The 21,210-nt window shown below is 32.9% G+C and overlaps 3 protein-coding genes across 6 annotated transcripts; 1 reads left to right on the top strand and 2 right to left on the bottom strand.

Moving 5' to 3' along the window:
- Window positions 1-182: 182 nt before the first annotated feature.
- On the bottom strand, window positions 183-3,819 carry LOC102587504 (protein ROOT PRIMORDIUM DEFECTIVE 1). 3 transcript variants are annotated; one of them, XR_367574.2, is made up of 3 exons: window positions 3,737-3,819; window positions 1,106-3,007; window positions 183-691 (listed from the first exon to the last, which is right to left on the bottom strand). XR_367574.2 is itself a non-coding variant. In XM_006351171.2 (2 exons), exon 2 carries the CDS (start codon window positions 2,626-2,628, stop codon window positions 1,399-1,401), a length of 1,230 nt encoding a protein of 409 aa, XP_006351233.1. In that variant the 5' UTR covers window positions 2,629-3,007; window positions 3,737-3,819; the 3' UTR covers window positions 965-1,398. The 3 variants fall into 3 exon arrangements, 2 of the variants coding, with proteins under 2 accessions (XP_006351233.1, XP_015165893.1); XM_006351171.2 differs by lacking the exon at window positions 183-691 and having other exon boundaries at window positions 965-3,007; XM_015310407.1 differs by lacking the exons at window positions 183-691; window positions 3,737-3,819 and adding an exon at window positions 3,433-3,726 and having other exon boundaries at window positions 965-3,007.
- Window positions 3,820-4,555: 736 nt separating this feature from the next.
- Window positions 4,556-12,813, top strand: LOC102586060 (nuclear transcription factor Y subunit A-7-like). Its single transcript, XM_015310406.1, has 6 exons — window positions 4,556-4,656; window positions 10,092-10,145; window positions 10,437-10,543; window positions 10,641-10,718; window positions 10,939-11,115; window positions 12,100-12,813. Exons 1-6 carry the CDS (start codon window positions 4,590-4,592, stop codon window positions 12,442-12,444), a joined length of 828 nt encoding a protein of 275 aa, XP_015165892.1. The 5' UTR covers window positions 4,556-4,589; the 3' UTR covers window positions 12,445-12,813.
- Window positions 12,814-12,854: 41 nt separating this feature from the next.
- Window positions 12,855-17,279, bottom strand: LOC102585496 (guanylate kinase 2-like). Of its 2 annotated transcripts, XM_006351164.2 has the most exons (12): window positions 17,107-17,279; window positions 16,232-16,276; window positions 16,024-16,131; window positions 15,858-15,934; window positions 15,634-15,763; window positions 15,001-15,363; window positions 13,982-14,103; window positions 13,767-13,902; window positions 13,590-13,635; window positions 13,387-13,492; window positions 13,248-13,310; window positions 12,855-13,151 (listed from the first exon to the last, which is right to left on the bottom strand). In XM_006351164.2, exons 2-12 carry the CDS (start codon window positions 16,232-16,234, stop codon window positions 13,124-13,126), a joined length of 1,182 nt encoding a protein of 393 aa, XP_006351226.1. In that variant the 5' UTR covers window positions 16,235-16,276; window positions 17,107-17,279; the 3' UTR covers window positions 12,855-13,123. The 2 variants fall into 2 exon arrangements, with proteins under 2 accessions (XP_006351226.1, XP_006351225.1); XM_006351163.1 differs by having other exon boundaries at window positions 12,855-13,310.
- Window positions 17,280-21,210: the final 3,931 nt, after the last annotated feature.

Raw genomic sequence — 21,210 nt, 5'->3', positions numbered from 1 at the left:
CCTAAATGGAAAGTGGAGATTCACATAGTCGACTCCAACTTGCTTGGGATTGAGGCGTCACTACTCACTACTCACCCAATGTAAGAAGCAACTCTTATACAGGTTTAAGACCAAAAATTCCATGATAACTCAACAACTTCTCAATAAAAAATGTAAAAAATTGTCAACATGAATGCTTGAAATACTGAGAATCATAATGATCACAATTTTATTTATTACTGCTATAAATTCATTGATTGCATCAACAAGGTGCCAACATTGTACAGAAAAAGGGGACTTTATGTTCCTCTTAAACATGTAGGGAATTCAAAAGGTCCACAAAATTTTACATCTTGGTTGTAATGCACAGTTCAAACAGGAACATAGCAACTATAAGACACTACATTTCATTACATATATTGATCTATGCTTATTTTCAAGAATTCTTTAAGTAGTTTCCTTATCATGCCAGCCCTGTGCTGCTGCTTTCAATGATGCAGAAGAGTTCGTGTATAATTTCTATCTTTTTTGATGACAAGGGAAACCCGCAACCACTACCCTTTGGGTGCGCACAGGGTAAAACTCTGCTCCTATGCAATAGCTCGCAAACCACATAGGAGAGATAACCCGCACTAGGCATCCATCATAGTTTCTGCAGTCCGCAATGGAGGCTTCTCTGTTTTGAACTACACCAAAAAGTCACAGGAGGTTCCTGATAGGGAATTGTAACGAGCAAAGATTAAACATGCACAATCCACAGTTCACTCAAACACTAGACAAAGCATCTACTCTTGGAACTAAACATAAGCGCATCAACAAGGACAGTTTAGTTCCATGTGGTGTTGGGTTCTTGCAAGAGCAAAGACTCGATGAGCATGCTCCCACTTCAATAATTTCAAACTTGAGATAGTCAGGTGGCATCGGTATATGAAGAAACAACAAAAGAAAGCATGAAACTAAGAAAAAAGTTAAGATAGATCACAAGGAATAGCAATTATATGTTGAGGAAAAATGACATAAAACTTTCCAACATTGTTACATAAAAGTGTCAAGCATGTCATATATAGAAGATATGAGAGGGGGGCATCAGTCAGCTAATAATACATCATGTAAGCTAATCATATACCGTTGATCAAGACTTTGAGGCTCCATTGGTAATACTTAATAGTATGACTATTCCTTCATATGACTGTGGCCATCCCCTTCATACTGAAATCGCCCTTAATGGATGAAAGAACTGCAGCATAAATGAGAGAAACATCCACCTCTGAAGCAATACAGATCAAACAGTCTTTTCATTTCATTCCAAATGCCTACAAATCCTGCTTGAACAGTTCTTTCAATTTTCTTTTCCTTCTCGTTTATAATTTCTTTTAAATCCTGCACCTGATTATAGTGACACAAGCATAAAGAGCAGAGTTAAGTTGTAAATTTCTTATCCTCATCATCTGTACAATCCAAGTCCTTGATATTCGAGTCACCCTGATCAATTGGCCTGTTGTTAAACCTTTTACGTTTCAGTATACCCTCCGACTCCTTCATCAATTTGATGTACCTTTTTCTAACTTTTGCTAATGGATGTTCCTCGATAGCCCCTCTATCACAGTAAGCTTCTTTTAGTATTGCGGTGCAAGTTTTGTTCATCAATGACAAATTGAAGATATGAGGATGCCTCTCGAATGCCTTGTGAACCTTTTGCGGCAACCCCAAGTATTTCCTAAGACACAAAAGCCTCTTCCTTTCTGCAGCATGTTCGACGAACAAACTAAGCAATTCATGAAGCACACCCACCACTCGTTTTTCTGCTATGTCACTATTTGGATCCAAACCTGAATAATCCTCGTAGGGTGAAACATATGGAAACTTCTGAAACTCATCAAACCAGTCTGCAATTTTTCTTTTAAGCCTCAATCCCTTTGATGGATACAGTGGAAATTCTATTGCCTCACCGTCCACACCACTATACACTCCCCTCTTCATCGCATTCATCTGCATCACTGATAAAAACCTTTCACTTCCATCAACCTTAACAGCCAGCCCTTTCAATCCATCTTCTATTTCCACAACTCTGAAACACCCATCAAGATTGTCTTCCGGTTTCCTTAAGAATTCGTCGGGTAACCCCAAATACCATTGCAGACCCTGAATTATCTTTAGAGGAAGCATCTGTTCCCTGCCACTCATCAGTATCAACTTCTTCAGCCTCAAAATGATATCATCCTTAAATTTTAAGTAGACCTCTCTCTCCTCTCTATCAAGCTCAATAGCCCTCTGGGTCAACTTAAACCAAGGCAAATTGTAGTTAGGGCCAGTAAATTCCTCAAAAACAGATGGATACAACCTTAAGAACCTGGCAACCTTAATGGGTATCCCTAACTCTAAGCCTTTTTTCGAAATAACAGAAATGGGGATGCAATAATCATTAGGTGAAGAGGAGACTATGCAGTTCTTAAGAGCAATTAAAGGCTTGAGTTGAACTGATCTGTGAATAGTATCAATGGAGTCAAAAAAAGAGTCTTTCTTCCATTTCATGTACACATCTACATAGGTCTGCCGCTGGGTGTATGAGCAGGGAAGAGGGTGGTCGGAAAAGAGGACTTCATGCAAGAGAGGTACAGAGCTCTTGCTTCTCCTGGCGATCATTGCCATCAACGACTGTATGTGTTTCTGTGCTGTTCGACTGTGGCTTTTCAGATCTTGCGAGAGGCTGCAGATTGATATTCACTAGAAAATAAACACACTGAGTTATATATACCTTGCTGTTGGCCCGTGCTCTGAGCCCAAAACTAAGAAGAATATGCAGTTTAGACGAGCGAGAAAGCATCAATCATCTTTGCTGTTTGCGGCAAGCTAACACTCTCAACAGATAGCTGGTTAATGCACACTTTACTGAACATCTGGACATTTTAGACGCCACTATATTATACTGGCTCCCTCGCCTTTTTGCACCTATCCTTGTTATTGATGAGCTTGAACTATGGCAATGGCTGAACAACCCATACGTTTATCTACTGAAAAGCAAAAGAACCTGAACACATTTAACCCAAAATGAGGCTATAGTTTAGAGGAATAACTTGTAAGCATATAGAAGAATCAATATTCTAACATGTTTGAAGCACCAACTGATCGGGAATAGAGTTTGTACACTGATGTACAAAGAATTTTCAACTATAATATCACAACTTCCAATTGCAAATGCCAACTACTGAGAAACAAAAACCCAACATAGAAAATCCAAAACCATTAATGGAAGCTCAAAAACCAACTAAAACACACAAACTTCATGAAACAAGATTTACCACTGCATAGCATAAGCTGCAGTCCATATTCAATGATTTTTTAGTATAATATCACACAATTCCTCCAGTCCATTAAAATTCAGAAAAATTCAAAACCATCAATGGAAGCTCAAAAACTAACTAAAAGACACAAACTGTATGAAACAAATTTTACCATCGCATAGAATGAGTTATATTCCACATTCTAAGAATTTTTCCAGTACAAAATCAAACAAGTCCTCAATGTTTATATGCTAATTCTACCAAGAAACAGAAACCCAGCTCACGAAAAGTCAGAAAGAATCAATGGAAGCTCAAAAACTAACTAAAAGACAAACTTTATTAAACAAGATTTATCATTGAATAGCATAAGCTATATTCTGTGTTCTAAGAAACAGAAACCCAATTCACAAAAAGTCATAAATTATCAATTTCAACTCAAAAACCAACTAAAACGACACAAACTTTACAGAACTTACCGGTCACGGGCAGATTTTGCGGCAGGCTACAAGCAAAGTGGCAGAGCTGAGGAAGCCTAAGAAACTGTTTTAATGGGCCGGACTTGTTTGGGTACAGGCCCAATCATATTTTGGGTCCAGGCCCAATCATATTTGTATGTGAATAACTGATTTTAACTTTTTAATCCCATTTCGTTTAAATTTACCGCCTTTATATACACTTGTATACAAAAACTCTTAGTAATATTTTTGTTACCAACAGGGAGTTGTTGGGCATTTTCTGCAATAGCAGCAACAGAGGGGATTACTAAACTCTCAACAGGAAAGTTGATCTCTCTATCAGAATAAGAATTGATGGATTGTGATAGAACGAATGAAGATCAAGGATGTGAAGGCGGTTACATAGATGACATATTTGAATTCATAGTGAAAAACAATTTGTGTCATTTGGAAGCTGTTTCAAGCTGCATTATCTGTACATAACTTAGGTTAAAACTGCACCCCTCAGCCCGTACTAGCTTCGTCCCTGGAGTGAGAGGGGTAAAGGCCGGTAAGTAATGAAATGTCTAGATAACGACACTACATAAGTAATAAAAGGTCAATAGAGTCGGAATCTAGACTTTCACTAAGTAAACACAGAAAAGTCAAAGTAATTCAACATCTACAGTCTAATTTTCAACGCTCTTGTACATGACTCCGTCACTGGTCCTAGTTCATATGTCTCCCTCAATATCAGAGCCAGTCTAACACATGGGACTTGTATCCACCATTCACTTGGCCATAATCAACAGAAAATAAATTTGGCTTAATTTTCCCCTTTTTTCTTCTCCTCTTGTCTCTGAAGTACCTTGCTACTGCACAACAACAACAACTCATGAAATACATCTTCAAAAATTTCAACCACAAGGATCTCAAAGAACAAGAAGCTTCAATTCTCACAGGTAAAGTTCCAAATTTCAACAAGTTTATGTAAGAGACGTATTCAGGATTTTGAGATTTTTACTATTGAACGCATTATATTTTAAAGTTATATCGATAATTATCTTCAGTCTAATATCACACGAGTAATTAAATTTTACCTCTTGTATCACCAAAGTTCACAAAACTATTTTTCGTCTCATTAAAGTCATTGAACTAAGTGTTAGTTGCTCAAAGAGTTTTTGGGGTCAATTTTGACGAAAGTCTTAACGTAAATGGTAAAGTTATTGTCATCTGACTAGGGGAGCGTTTTCTTGCATAATTACATGATAAGTCTCGTACAATATATTCTTGTAGTTCGATTTTTCCTTGAATCTTATACATAGCGAGAGCTTAGTACGCCAGACCGTCTTAAACTAAAAAATAAAAGAGCATGTGAGTTGTGACGTACTCAACCACACAAAACGTCAAGAATCTTATAAGAATTTATTTATGTGAGAGAGAAGTGTCATTAAAGTTTACTATATTTAGCATCTATAAGATGATCAATCACTCTCAATTTTTTTCTTAATTTCCATTTTGGTTTTAAAATCACGTGGTTCTTGAAGAAATGATAATTTAACGCAAATAATTAAGATCATGTTTTAAAATACTTATAGGTTTATTCTTAGCGAAAGCAAATCTACAATAACACTATATCATCTATCATCAAAATATCTTGTGAAGCCAACCTAGATATCTTTTAGAATATGCTGAGTATATTATTTATAAATTCTAGCCATTAAATTATGGTGGAAAACTTTTTTTTCAACATCCTTTATATGGTGTATTTAATCATACGTTATAGGTAGGATTTAGAAGGAGGACGAGCTATAGGTTAAACTTCATAGATCTACAACTTATAAACGTAAATTCAGAATTTGAAAATTATGAATTCCTATCGCTAATCTCAAATTAAACTACAATAATAATAAGATCCATAATCAAATATTTATAAATATTTAGTAAAGAATCTGAGCAAAAACTACTCAATCCTCGTGAATCTATAGGTTTTAAACTCTAGATCTACTATTAATAGAGGCAAAACTATAACTTGAAATACATGTTGCAATTACAATAACATCAATAACAACATATCCCATGAATCCAATAAATGGGATCTAGGCAGTGGTGTAGTCACATATAGCGAAGAAATTACACCCTTAGCCAAAAAAGTATATTATATATATAAAAAATTATTTGCAATATATAAATTAAAAATTAATTTTTTTTATACATATATATTAAATCTTGAACACGACTCAAGACTTAATTGAATAGGTGATAAGGTTAGGAACTATTCATTTTGATTGCTCATATTTTCCATAATGGCACTAGGAAACATTAGCACACTTGTTTGGCTATATTTTAAACTGCAGAACGTTTACTCCATTATTAGTTTGGGTTGGACGCGTGGAAAGTTAACGGTTGCTTTCACGAAGACCCGTGAAATGTCGTCTTACTCCCTCTGTTGGTTCCGTCTCATATCAGTTGATCACTTACTATTTTGTACGGTGTATAAAAAATCATAAAGAATTTCTTGAAAAAATTACAAATAAATGTGAATAATTTAAAAAAATATTAATTGCTAGGATAATGTAGAAAAAATTTAATTGATATTTTTTTCATTTAGTAAGGTGATCAACTAATATGTGACAATTATTTTTGATATAACGATCCACTAATATCGTAATAGAAACGATTTTATTGGTAAACGTTTGCCACCTAATTACCCGACAAGACAAATGAGAAGGGGAGTTAACGGCGTTGCGCCGTTATATTGACTGTTGAGTCATCACGCTTCGAGATTGAGTAGCCGTACACACGCGGCGATTTTTGGGGCTAAAAGTTAAAGGAATTCACTATTTAAAAAAGGACACGTTTTGTCCACTTTCTAATATTGGAATTATCAATATTTTCCACTATTGTCTTGTTTTTGTGTTTTTACTATTTTATCCTTTTTTTTCCTTTTCTTTTTTTTGAGAAAATAAGGATGAAGTTAGTTTATCTAATATAGTGTATTAACTATTCATCATCATCTTTAAAGATTAGTGCACATTATAAATTTCAATATCTTACCTGATATGGTTAAGATTATACTCCCTCCGTTTAAAAAAGAATGACCTTATTTTCTTTTTAGTCTGTTTCAAAAAGAATAACCTCTTTCCTTTTTTGGTAACATTTTAATTTCAGTTTTCCACGTGACATGTTTAAAGCCACAAGATTGAAGGACAATTTAGTACATTTAACATAACTTTAATTTAGGACCACAAGATTCAAAAGTCTTTTTTATTTTTTAAAACTTTGTGTCAAGTTAAACCAGGTCACTCTTTGTGAAACAGAGGGAGTAAGATTTAAATAAATGATATAACTTAAAGGAGATTTTTAAAGTACTTATTATCTTAATTATAATTCAAAGATTCTGAAGTGAAAGTGGAGCTAGTCTAAAGATCTCTTTTGCTTAACTAATATTTTAGGAGCTTGAGTTGGTGAAACTAGTCATTGATATTTACGTGAATACTTCATAATTTGATGCATCTATTTATTTATTTTTATAAAATTCAAATATTTTGATTGAAGTTTTGAATTGAAATTGAAATGTTTTTCAATATTTTTTTATTTATTCGATATCTGCATTGAAATCTCAATATAATTAGCAAAATTTATTTCTCTCAATGTGATAAAAAGAAGATTTTCATATAGATAACCTCTAATTGTTGGTCCACTTTGGATAGATCTACCACCTAACCATTTTAGGCATGATTCCCAAAAAAATCTAACAAAATGACCTTATCTTATACCTAGTCATGTTTCTTATTAAATTTTCATATGAATTAAAAAAACATTTCTCACAATTAATTTCATCTTCTTATACAAAGAGAGCATATATTATATTATAATAGACAAATAGAGAAGAATATTAAACAAGTGCCTTTTAGTCATTTACTATTAGAATAATGGACATATCATTGTACGTCTTACAATGGTAATCCTAGATTGTGTTTTTATATTTAAATATTCACACATCACTTTCTTATCTTCTCTTCTTTGATTCTCTCTTTCTATTTTATTTTATTTTATTCTAACTTAGCATGCACAATTATGAATAGACCATGTTAAACCCCATATATATTTAATCTTTATATGGTTGAGATACAATATTTTCCACAAAGAGAAAGCTTATTAACATATATTTTCTCTTCCAATCAATAATATCTCATGTGAGTCTTCTTTAATTTTCCTCTTATTTTTCTTGCTTGATTGGGAAATTTTTGAGAATTTAATTATATGTCCAAATTTAGCTTGACATGTCTATTGCTTTCATTTTCTTGATTCATATTTTGTTGGTTTAAGGGAGGTAAATATATTCTTCTTGCTTATTGTTTTTCTATGACTTATTATTTTTTGGTTGATGTAGGAAGAATTGCTTGTTGATTTATTTGGTTTTATTATGTCTGATGTTATTGGATTCATATAATCGATTTTTAACTTAATTATTTGTGATCAAGATATAATTCTTGTTGTTATTATCATCACGAACGCAGAGTGGACTTAGGAAGGACACCTATTTAATTTTTGACCATATTGTTAAGAAAATTATGCATATATATATATATACCATGACCGTTTGAAAGGTTGCAAACTTTCATGAATGGTCGTGTGGATTCTGAAAGGATTGCAACCTTTCGGAACCAGTTCCTCTTACCTATAAATACATTGATTCTTCAGATCTTTTCCTTACGAATTTTTCTAATTTCTTCTTCTTCTGCACAAAGTTTCTTCGAGTTTACTACTGTTGAGTGGTTCGCTGACACCAGAGTTTTGGTATCAATACACTGGTGATTGAGATCATTCTATCCTGGGAGGACATATTCCAAATCAAACCTCGGATACTAGAGGGGAATAATTTCCTTAAGGGGACACTGTGCATTCAGTGGGCTTGCTCTTTTCCTTCTGTCTTTTTTTAACATTCTAGTATGTTTTACAGATTTTAGTTGTTTTGAATTAATTTTTGTTCTTCTGTTCTTACTGGTTCATTCAAACTTTGGTTACTTCATGTTTTTGCAAAGTTTATTGGAATCAGTAATTCTGTTTTAAACACAAATTGGCAACAAAAATACTAATGGCAACAACAGAGGACCAACGGTGCCACCTAAAAGGGGAGGCATATCAAAACAGATAGTACGAGATTTAAAGGGTTCCATTCCTAATCCTTGGGAAACTAAGGCTAACTAACTAATGAGGACCCTTTTTCATCTATTCTTGCTCCCTTTGTGTGTTTTATTTTAATTTTCTACCTTCTTCATATCTTTTAATTTTCATATGTACTAACGATTTGCTAAATTATCTTCCTCGATTGACACCCTCCTCTGACCCCCCCCCCTCTCTCTTTATTTATTTTATGTTCAAAATTCATTGGCTTCGATAGGCTTGATTAATTCGAATTTGTGTATATGTGTTCATTATAAGGGAAGCATGTCATATCAAGAGCTCCGTCAATTCTAGAACGTGAAAATCGATCGAGACCTCTTATTAAGCTTAGATGTCTCACCATATCCATCTTCTTATTCTCTTTTGTATCCCAATATTTGGAAGAAAATTTTGAAAGAGTGGTTTGGAGATTATATTACTGGCCAATTGGTAACTGTGAAAATTTCCATAGTTATATTAATAAACATTTGTTTTTGCTGAATTTATGCATGTACTTTCGAAGGACAATTAATTTAATTTTGATCTAGTGTCAGTCGGCTAGTAGAGTGTTTTCGTTGTTGGTGTTCTTTCTGATCTTTACGCATTTCACCGCTCCACCAAAAATTCCTTCTGCCCCACTCCAGCTTGGTAGTTTTCACCGCCTGTCTAATATATATTATATTCATCAGGATTTCTCTCTTCTTCCTTATGTTGTTGTTGGTTCTTCTTCTTCTTCTTCTATGGTTGAAAATTCTAGCGATCCATCGAAATTTATGGTCAAATTTTGGTGATCGTACTCATAACATGTTGTGATGATAGGTTTTTTCACATCATGTTATGGTGATCAGTGTTAGAAGTTTCGATGATTGATTATTATATAACTTCTTGTTGATCAGGCAAGTCTTCTTACAATTCGTTAGAATTTTGATCTAGATTCTAGTGAGATTGTTATTTTTTTGTATAACTTTTTTCTATGAGGTCAAAATTTAAATAGTGGCATCGAAAAGAGAAAAATTGAAAAAGAAAATTGGGTGGTAAAATAAAAATTATTGAGTTTAACTTTATGTACGTCAACAATTAAATTAAAAACTATCATCCAAATATTTGTGCATATATTTCTTCGTAAAAACTTAAACTATAATCCTAAATATAAAATAACTTATCCACTACAATAATTACTCGCCCCTGTAATATATCCATTTATAAGTTTTTTTTAATATATGATCAGAAATCGGAGCTGGTTCTTGTGGCGAAGTGGAAAGTCCAATGTTTCAAAAATCGGGTATGATATAATATTGGAACTTTCTATATATTTTTATCATTAGTGTCACTTTTCCCTTTTCGAGAATTAATTTTATAGTCGCAATTCTTCTCGTGATCTTTCATACGATGAACAATAACATATCAAATGTAATTTCACAAGTGAAATCTGATGAAGAGGATTGTGAGTAAGTAGTCTTCCACCTACCCTAAAAATAACATAATTTTAAAATATTAACCAAAATTCACATAATTTATATCTCGAGAAATGAAAAACGATTGATAATTTGAGATTATTTTTTTGAATTAGCAGATGGTGATTCCAAGAGAGAAGGCAAACATGTAGAATTTATGCCTCCAAGCATGGGTGAAAATTTAAGAGCAGCAAATCAATTTGAACTAATGGCACCCTCCTCAATTGTGAGTAATATTTTCCTCTTTTTTTTAATTAATTATTTGAAATGTGATTGGAATTAATTATTTGATTTACTAATACTTATATTTATAAAATATTCAGGCATTTAAATCATACCCCTATTCAGAAGTACCACAATATTCTGGTGGCAATGTTACTATTGCTTGTGGTGAACCTATGGTATGTCCTTCTCTTTATGTGATTTCATGTTCGTAAAAAATATTTACACAATCAGATCATTCATACGATAATAGTTAGGTAACTAGTTTTATACTAAATATTTACACGATTTGCTCTCTCTAATAACTTAAGCATTTAAATATGATTATCACATGTACCCTTCAACATAGTATCATAGTAAAACATAACGTTATCGCGGAATTTTCCCTTTTATAAACAGGTAAATCAAAATATGGAGAGATCATCAGCAGTTCATCATAATGGAAGAATGATTTTGCCAGTTGAAGTGAAAGAGGAGCCAATGTATGTAAATGCAAAACAATACCATGGAATTCTTAGACGAAGGCAACTTCGTGCTAAGGCTGTGTTGCAACAAAAAGTGGTCAAATCTCGAAAGGTAATCCCTTTCGTTTCGATTTGTTTATCTTAATTACTATTTGGACCGTCAAAGAATATTTTCAGTCACCATAAAAGTTGATTTTTCTTGATTGCTAAGACTAATTATGTTGCTCGGACTCTCCAAAAATGTTGTCACATCTATATCTGATCTTTTGAAGATGTATCACTTTTGAAGAAGTCAACACACATCCATCGCATTTTTTAAGAGAATAGTTGATCACTCTACTCATGCATCTTAATTAGAGAAGTGTTCTTATTAATGATTATAATTTTAATACATTTTGTGAATTGGTTAAGCTCATCGATCTCGTAGATATACACTTGTTACTATTAGGCATAGATACCGATGAATGGTGAGAGAATTCAGAATCTAGAGTCAGTTCGTTCAATAAATGAGTATTAATTATCTTATGATATGCATACAAATGTTTTCTTTTTTGCATATATATTGATAGTTTGAGTCGAAAGTAATGAAACACACAGACATCCATGACCCTAAAGCGGGCTCTAATTGGGCTAACTCATGATATACATATGAAAAAGGTCAGGTGATTAATGATGTTATTGTGTTTGTTCAAGTGTATATTCATATGCATATACATATATAGTTTGCGTCGAAAGTAATGGAACCAGTTGAACGCACAGAGACAACAGGTAAATGATGTTGTCTGTTCAAATGTATATCAGTCTTATCTTCATATGTATGCATATATAGTTTGAGGACAATTGATGTTGTTTTGTTTATTCAAATGTATATCAGCTGTATCTCCATATGCATGTACATATATAGTTTGAGTCAAAAGTAATGGGACCGGTTGAACGCGCAGAGACGACAGGTAAATGATGTTGTTTTGTTTGTTCAAATGTATATATATTTTCCCTATCTTCATATGCATATACATAACATAATGGAATCAGTTGAACGCACAGAAACAACAAATGATGTTATTTTGTTTGTTCAAAATGTATGTACGTAAATCAGCCTTATCTTCACGAATCGCGTCACCGACACGCGATGAGGAGAGCTAGAGATGGTGGAGGTAGATTTCTCAACACAAAGAAGAAGACCCAATCTACTACTACAACTAATAACAACACTACTCCAAGTAGTAAAGGCAAAAGTTCAATGGATTCTGATTCTTCTCCAAATTACCTACTCAATTATGAACATGAAATTGGATCATCCAATCATAGTAATTCTGTTGAAGGATTTCAGTTCCAATCTGGAATACATGATACTACAGAAAATCTTCAATTGGGTTGTCATTATCAGTGGAACCTCAATGACAACAACCATTGCAATTGCATGCACTCGGAACATTTCTGAAGAGAGTCGCTCTGCAAGACGTCTAGTAGTCTTCTGAGTCACTCTGCAAGATGTCTAGTAGTCTTTTGAGTCACTCTGCAAGACTTCTAGTAGTCTTTTGAGTCACTCTGCAAGACTTCTAGTAGTCTTTTGAGTTACTCTGCAAGACGTCTAGTAGTCTTTTGACTTGGTCTTCGAGTCATAAGTACCACTTAATTCATACCCATCTGAATGATACATACTATAGTTTAATTTACTCTTTTGGGAGTTATGTAAATATCCAATATCCCTGGAGTTGTAATTATCATATGTATATGTAATAAACAATACTTGTAGTGTATGTTTTAGGTTTTCAGTGAGGCATGTATGATATATAAGGTGTTTGTATAACTTTGAGGGGAATTATAATCATAGATGTAAGAATAGCAACATTAAAAAGAGAAGGGAAAGCAATATCATGGTGTTTGTCTAAGCTTACATATTCTACAACGTCTTGAAGTTTCACTCGTAGAATTTGAAACTTCATGATAATGACTATAATTTAAATGAATAAGCTTTTAGAAGAAACGAAACAAAATAGATAAAAGATCGAAAAGCATCCTATCCAACACATGTTTTCTTTGAATAGTACACTAACATGGATCTCCGAATCATTGTTGCAATCCAAGAATGATACCGGGAAGTCAAAATTGTGGTTCTTTCAAAGGGGCTCCAGCCCTCTGCATCGACTTAAAAGAAGAAAAGATGTGGTCAATCAAAACGGGATGTTTAAGTATAGCTGGTTGTTGCCGTTTACATCATCAGTCAAAGGATTAATAGCATACATGTTTAGTCCTCTTGTCCGTCCAGGGGCTCCTCCTTTGAGCAAAGACAAGTCCAGAACGTACCTGCAACAGACGCTCCAGACTCTAGAATTCTCATATAATATGGATAATCGACTATCTAGAAAAAGAGATAACATACGTGTTATTTGATGCATTTTCATGTTCCGCAGCACCAAAGTTGATCAGAAGCTTTTGATCGATCTTTGACACTGGATGTTCGATGGACAAGTTGAATGATTCTGGAACTGTAGTTGTGAAAAGATCACGGAACCAGTAGTGGTGCATAATTTGATCTTTAATCAAGAAGAGAACTACGGCATCAAAATATTAGCACTAACTTACTTGTCTTAGGAGCAGATTTCGCAGCTTCTCTTAGACACAAAATGTTCTACATCAATTGAAAGATACATTATGTCATGTTAGTAGATGTCATTATATTCTTTTCATAAGAATTATTGTCTGTTAGATAAGACGTTTACATATAAAATAGGAAAAGATGAGGTTTTTAACTAGAATCACCTTGAGTTTCTCATAACAAGTTTCAAGATCATCGTTTACCAAAATATGATCAAACAGACCAGATGATTTTCCTTGTTCAAGTTCTGCCCTAGCATTCAGGAGACGCTTTTGGATTTGTTCCTCAGTCTCAGTTGCCCTGTTCAAAATATGGATGATACTTCTTATAACTAAACAGCATGTAAGATGAGAAACTTTGAATTTCTTGATTAGCCCACCTTGCACGAAGACGCTTCTCAAGCTCTTCAAAAGAAGGAGGAGAGATGAAAATGAAAATGGCTTCAAGAGCGCTAGCCCTCACAGACCTTGCTCCTTGAACATCGATATCAAGTATACATCTCTACACAATCACACAGAACTAAACCATTTTTGAAGGTTGCAGAGGAAACAACTAATGTAATGCACATGCAAAGTGTGATGCCATTTGTAAATATCTAATAACTGACAAAAATCTTCATCTTTTAAAAGAACTGATAGGTAAATTATCAAAATCCTCATCCACTGCAGTGTATAACTACTTTTTTCCTTATTTTAGACAGTGGGGACGAAAAGAGGAGGGTAGGCTGAGGAGGGAAGTGTCCCCGGTGAGGGGTAGACAAAAAAAACAACGAGAAACCTTAGCCGTATCCAGTGAAAATTTGAGCTGTGTGATAGAAGTTTCAGAAAAAATGAACACTCGCTTAGAAGAGTCGAGCTATATCCTAAAAGAACAATGAAATGAGTTAATTGTACAATCCCTACAATAAATTAAAAAAGATAGTAGTTGCCACAATGCCAGCTTCAAGAACCTAACTTGCATGACATGCGACAGCAAATTTACAATTAGTAATAAATATTCTACTCCTAAAATATAGTACAAAAGCACGACTCTGGTGGCCGGCTAGTGCATAGGTGTGAAAGTACCCAATAATGTGGCTCTCTAAGGCTTTAGGATCTATCGGTTTGACAGATTCCAAAACTTACAGATGTTAGTCATCTTATTTGCCAAAATATCACAATTCTGAGCATCTACTCTCCGTGGGGATAGAATTAAAAATTTGGGCATTTATTCTCAGGGAGAATCTAAAAAGCTAAATGAAGCGATAACCATAGGGGTCCATCAAAGAGAGAATTTCCCTTCTTTCGGATCAAAAAGAATATCATTAACTAAATTATAGAAACATTGCAGTTTATGCATCGATGATGATAAAAAGAAAACCAATATTTAACGGAATAAATAACATGGAAGAACAAATACCTTGCCAGCATCAGCAACCACCTCAACAGCTTCTACACTTGTTCCATAGAGATTACCATGAACAGAAGCAAACTCAAGAAACTTGCCATCCTTTATCTCTCTCTCCATCACATTGCGGTCAGTAAAATGGTAATGAATCCCATTCTGCTCCTTCGCTCTTGGTGCTCGGGTTGTGTGGCTCACGGAAAATCCGAACATGGATGGAAATTCTTTCATTAGCTTTGATATCAGGGTGCCCTTACCCACTCCAGAAGGGCCACTAATGACAATAGGCTTCTCAACATTGCCTAAAACTCCTTTGCTCCAAGCAACCACCTCATTCCCTAAAGTCTTTTCATGTTGTCTAACAAATGGAGTGCCCACCTACAATAGCATGGCAGAGCTTTTGGCATAACACAGAGAAGAGGTTCTAGAATTAATTCATTAACGCAAATTATTGTACTCGTTATTTCATTTTGACATTATTCAACAAACAAATGATATTGTTGTCAATAGCTAAGCAGTTTTCCTATTAATCCTTTTCATGCAGAGCAAACAAGAATCATCAACAAACTCCGCGAAAGGTTTTGACATTACAAATCAAAAAGTTAAAGAGATTAGCATTTGGAACATGTGAGCATGAGATTTACTGACCTCAAGAAACCAAAAGCATTCACTAGAACCAGAGTTCCCTCTAACAACTAACACGCGATCATCATTTAAAAGCACAGCTGAGTAGTCCTTAGATGGCTTGGGTTTTGCTCCCAACACAATGGGGATTCTCCTGCAAAATCCATTCATACATTTTTCATCCTATCTAACAGCTACAGAACAACTATAAACAGTTCAAGCGTAACCAACTACAACAGAAAACTCACCATTCCCCACTAGACTTATCAAAGATTCGAATTCCAATAGTCGACCCCAATTCATGATCAACCCCATCAATCACATACTGATGAAAATAAGGAAAGAAAACATTTCATTGATAGCTAATAAAAACGAATAAATTGCATTAAATCAGTATATATTGAATCATCATACTATTTTACTCCCAACAACGATAGCCCTTTCATTGCCCTTCGATTTCGAATCAACTTTCTTTGGAAAATCTCCCATAAGACTATCAGCAAAGAAAGCTGGAGCTTCTCCCTGAACACCACCAAACTCGATCAGAACAATCCATTAAGCACATTTTTACCATTCAACACCAGAAACAGCTAAACAAAGATCCAATCTTTAAAGTACTCACCATAGAGATGAGCAAAAAAAAATCCCTTCAATCAAAAAATTGAACCTGAAAATAGAAAAACACAAATCAAACTTGAAACCCCATCATCAAAAAACCATATCTTTTCGCGTAAAACTTCAACATTAACCGCCAAATTCACTACTGCAACAAAAATTTACAAAATCATAAAATATTTCACCAAGTAATAATCGAACTGAATCAGGGATCATTCAAATTAGACAGAAGCAAACAAAATTAAACTAGTTTTAGAAATTCTAATTAAACATAAATAAGCAAATATCATAAATAACAAATCTTAATTAACTTAGTATTCGTACTCCAACTTTGAATTATTATTCCAACACCCTGTCCACTAAATATCACAAGTACCATAGAAATCAATCTGAACTAGAAAACATATGCAAAGGCAAATTACAGCGACCCAGAAAGCTATTTAATTTCTTTCTGTTTTTGCTTTAAAAAAAAACAAGTTTTTACCTGATAAACGACAAATTATAGCTACCCAGAAAGCTATTTAATTTCTTTCTGTTTTTTGCTTAAAAAAAACAAAAAAATTGATCAAAACAATCCATTAAGCACATTTTCACCATTTAACTCAAGAACAGCTAAACTAAAGGTTCAATCTTTAAAAAAAAAAAATCCATAGAAAAACACAGATCAAAAAATCTTGTCTTTCACGTAAAACTTCAACATTGACCAACAAATACACAACTTCAACAAGAACTTACAAAATCACAAAAATTGTTTCAGCAAGTAATAATAACAGAATGAATCAAGGATCGTTCAAATTATACATAAACTAAAAACCCCAAATCAAAAAGGGGTCCATAGAATGATATAAATCAATATAAACTAGAAAAAATATGAAAAAGTACCTGAAAATCAACAAATTACAGTAACCCAGAAGAGTATTTATCTTTCTTTCTTCTTCTTTTTTTCAAATTTTTGCTAATATTTTTTGGTTTTTTTTTGTTTTTATGAAGAAAGAAACAACCCCAGAAGTTGCATTGAATGAGAAATCCTTGAGGTTTTAGAGCAGAAAAAAAAAGAGCAACTTTGAATAAGAAGCCAAAAAAAGGTTAACGATGACAACGAATCGGTGAAGGCAAACGGTGAAAAATTAGTAAATGACAAAATAGTCTTATATTTTGTAAGAAGATCAAAATAGTCCCTTTTAAGTATTACTTTGACCAGTTTTGGTACTTTTAAGTTTATTAAAAGTGAGCCTTTACATTGTTGTAAAGAAAATAGTGAAATAGTAGAAGGAAGATTACTTGAAATTTGATTTTGTGTAAATTGTTATAACGATAAAAATATATATCGAAAATGAGCTATTGTGTTTGGACTAAAGATATGTTGCAACATATGACTAATCTATTTGATATAACTTCGGTTTCTATCCCAGCTTTACAGGTTGTTGTAACATTGCAATGTAGGTTTTGGGTTATTCTTTGTAATGTAAGTTAGTTAATTGTATAATTATTTGAAATTATTGCTTAAATTTAACCGAAATGGTGAGAAAGATATACTTGAGACACCGAAATTTTCGTCTGAATCGCAACATAAAAAAATGCATTAGACTCTTGAAATAGATAAAAAATAACGTAGACTACAAATTTGTACTTCCAAATATGAGATTCTATTTAACATTTTTTATGTTTGCAATTATGAGTAAATTTAACAATTTGGATTTGATAAATATTTAACGGAAGGTATTCAATTTTCGAAAACTTAAAAGATTAAATTGCTTAAATGATAATTAAACTGTTTGAATCTACTACTAAAGACAAAAAAAAAAACCAATTTTTATTATTTTTGATAGATCTAAACGAACTCTTTTCTAGTATGAAATAAATTTTATAATCATTAAATCGACTGGATCATCACATTATAAAATTATAATCCTGACCCATTTCCATTTTAGATGAAGCATATCAACTAGTTCATCCACTATGTTTAGAGACCCTACTTGTATGTTGGATCAATATTGGACAGAAAATCTTTGCTCTTTGTCTGATTCATGTTACCAAATTCCATTTATGGATACCTATGGTGGTCCTTGATAACCCATTACATTACAGTGTGGATGATTGTATATTTATGGTATATAATAAATTCAAGAAAATGATATATATATATTAAGCCAGCTTAATGAAAATCGTGATTCTGTCATCCATATGAAGTAATTCCTAATAACTTTATTATAGCATCGAACTTTTAAAGTTTTAACTACATGAAATTACTTAAAACAAGTGAATTTCCAAGGGTGCTCCATCAGAAATACGTGAATAGTATGGAAAGTCCATCGAAGAAATCTTCTGAAGGAGCTCCTCAGAAATTCCTTCAAAAGATTGTTTGTTTTTAATAATAGTTGATCGATATATATAAGTTTCAAAAAAAAATTGGACATAAATGTTAAAACATTATTAAATGGAGGTAAGATGCAAAGTTTCTACAAGAGGCGGGGTTTTCATAGCAATTTCTTTAGTCATCGCAAAAAAATAAAAAAGTAAGATGTCGTGATATCCCGTAAAACCCGTTATAAAAAGTAACAATTTTATTAACGACAACATTTGTAGTCCCCACAAAAAAATTATTATTTTAATGACAATTGCATGCAGATCGCCACGCACAAGTAACAATTTCAGTAACAACAACATTTGTAGTCCCCACAGAAAATATTATTTTAATGACAATTGCATGTAGATCGCCACGCACTAGTAACAATTTTAATAACGACAACATTTGTAGTCCCCCAAAATATTTTATTTTAATGACAATTGCATGTAAATCGCCATGCACTAGTAACAATTTGAGCTACGACAACATATGTAGTCCCCACAAAATATTTTATTTTAATGACAATTGCATGTAGATCGCCATGCACAAGTACTAGAAGTTGTATATGTTTTGATGTAAACATCGTGTGTTTTCTTACGTCTTTGTGACCATATGGCTACAAAGTGCATGGGCCTGCTTAGCCAGGCAATGGGCATCTATGTCTCATTTGGCCCAACAAAGCCCAATTCACCCTTTCCAGAAAGCCCTCTTAATTATTTTGGGCTTTTTTAGATGTCAGTATTTTGTGGGCTATCAAATTGGGTGTTGTCAATGGAAATTTTCAAAAAAATGAAATGTAACAACGTAGGAATCCATATACAAACATAGTATCTATTTAGATACGCTCGAAGGTTTAGTATTCTCATAATGTGTATATAACACCGCTCTAGTCTGATTCAATTGGAAATAAACTTGTGATCATGAAAATGACTCGTTCATCAGATTATAAGTTCATAACCCTAGTCCCGCATCCCATAGAAAATCCTTGCTCTTGTCTAATTCAAGTTAGCAAATTCCATTTATTGCTCATGCAAGTGGTCCTTGATAGCCCATTAGATTACAGTGTGGATGATGGAACATGTGAAGCATACACAACGAGTTAATCGACACCCCTTCATCGAAAAATAACATTGTATATAAATTGTCTTTGTAAAAATATTAAGTGTATATACTCACAAATTTGTTCTTTAACAACTTTAATTTTGACCTTTTTCAAAGATTGTGTTCTCCCGTCAATCAAGATTGCAATAGACTTTGACCTAATTAAATTATTTATTTTCTAAAGAAAAATAAATTGAAATTTAACCACTTGGTTAGAGAATTAGTCAATAAGCCAATTGGATATATAGGAATAAGTCAATTATTCTAGTAGGGTATTGTTTAAGATTTTATTTTTTTTGTGGTATTAAAGAGGAAAAAAAATTCCATAGCATGCCACTTTTGACTTAATCACCATATTAAGAAGCTAAATATATGAAATTAGTAAGTTACTTTTAATCTAAATATTTGCTTAGCAAGAAATTAACACTAAACTCATTATATAAACCTTAACTTTGTTTATAATTAAAAATATACTTTGTTTTTTATCTTCTTTTCTTTTGGGGTGAGAGAATTGTTGTCTTGTGATGTACTTGACAAAGTCAAAAGATTTGTTTCTATGAACTTGTATATATCAAAATAGTTTTTCTCATCCGATGTTCAACATCAGCATTGAGGTGACACGTATTAGGCTCTTTAAAGAGGTGAAAGTGAGTCGTACCAATTCCTTTTTTATATTCAGATCTCAAAATCCATTCTACCACAACAATTTTTGAAGTACTATACCAAAAATGATCTTTAGCGGCAACTAATTAACGATAATAACTTAATTGCTACTAAGTATATATTTTTAGTGGCAATTAGCACTTTTGTAAATGTCTCTAAACCCTATGCGACATTGGATTCAATAACAATTAACTAATGTTGGTCACGACTTTAATACTCTTTATTTACGCACATACTTATTACCGTTATAAGTTATTTTTTCTTATAACAACATCTACCATTACGGTCAAGGGTTCAAATCCAACAACTATTTTATATATATATATATATATATCCAAACTAAGGTTTGAGTTAAATTTATTATTTTTCCTTTTTCAATTTATGTAGCACACTTAAAATTTCGAGATTAAAATTTTTAAACTTAGATCGTGAATTCAGAAATAATAGCTTTTGAAACAAAATTTATATATTTAAAAATTAAATAAAAAATAATATAAAGCACAATAATTATCAATGTCATATAAATTGAAATGGAGAAAATAAATATAAAATAAATAATATGTAATGACTCCTAAATAAGAAAGTAAATTATAACTTTAATTTGCAAGAGTAACTTGAGATTAGGTGGACCCACAAAGGATTGTGTGATTTTGACAAACAAAAGAAGTAAAATAATAGCAACAAGATTCGAACTGGCAACCTCAGCATTCCTTTTGAACATCTTTTCCACTGTGCCAAAGCCTCTATTAATGTTAAGGTTGTGCAAAATGAATTATATATTTGTATTTAATAAATTTTGACTTACGTAAATAGTGTGATTTTCCGACGAATGGTGTTCACGTGCACACCCTTATCAGGCTGTAGCTCCGCCCCTG

The sequence above is a fragment of the Solanum tuberosum genome, unplaced genomic scaffold, assembly GCF_000226075.1.
Source record: "Solanum tuberosum cultivar DM 1-3 516 R44 unplaced genomic scaffold, SolTub_3.0 scf00129, whole genome shotgun sequence".
In the NCBI taxonomy this organism is placed as follows: domain Eukaryota; kingdom Viridiplantae; phylum Streptophyta; class Magnoliopsida; order Solanales; family Solanaceae; genus Solanum; species Solanum tuberosum.
The sequence above is the reverse complement of the archived record's forward strand: the minus strand, read 5'-3'. Positions and strand labels throughout refer to the sequence as shown.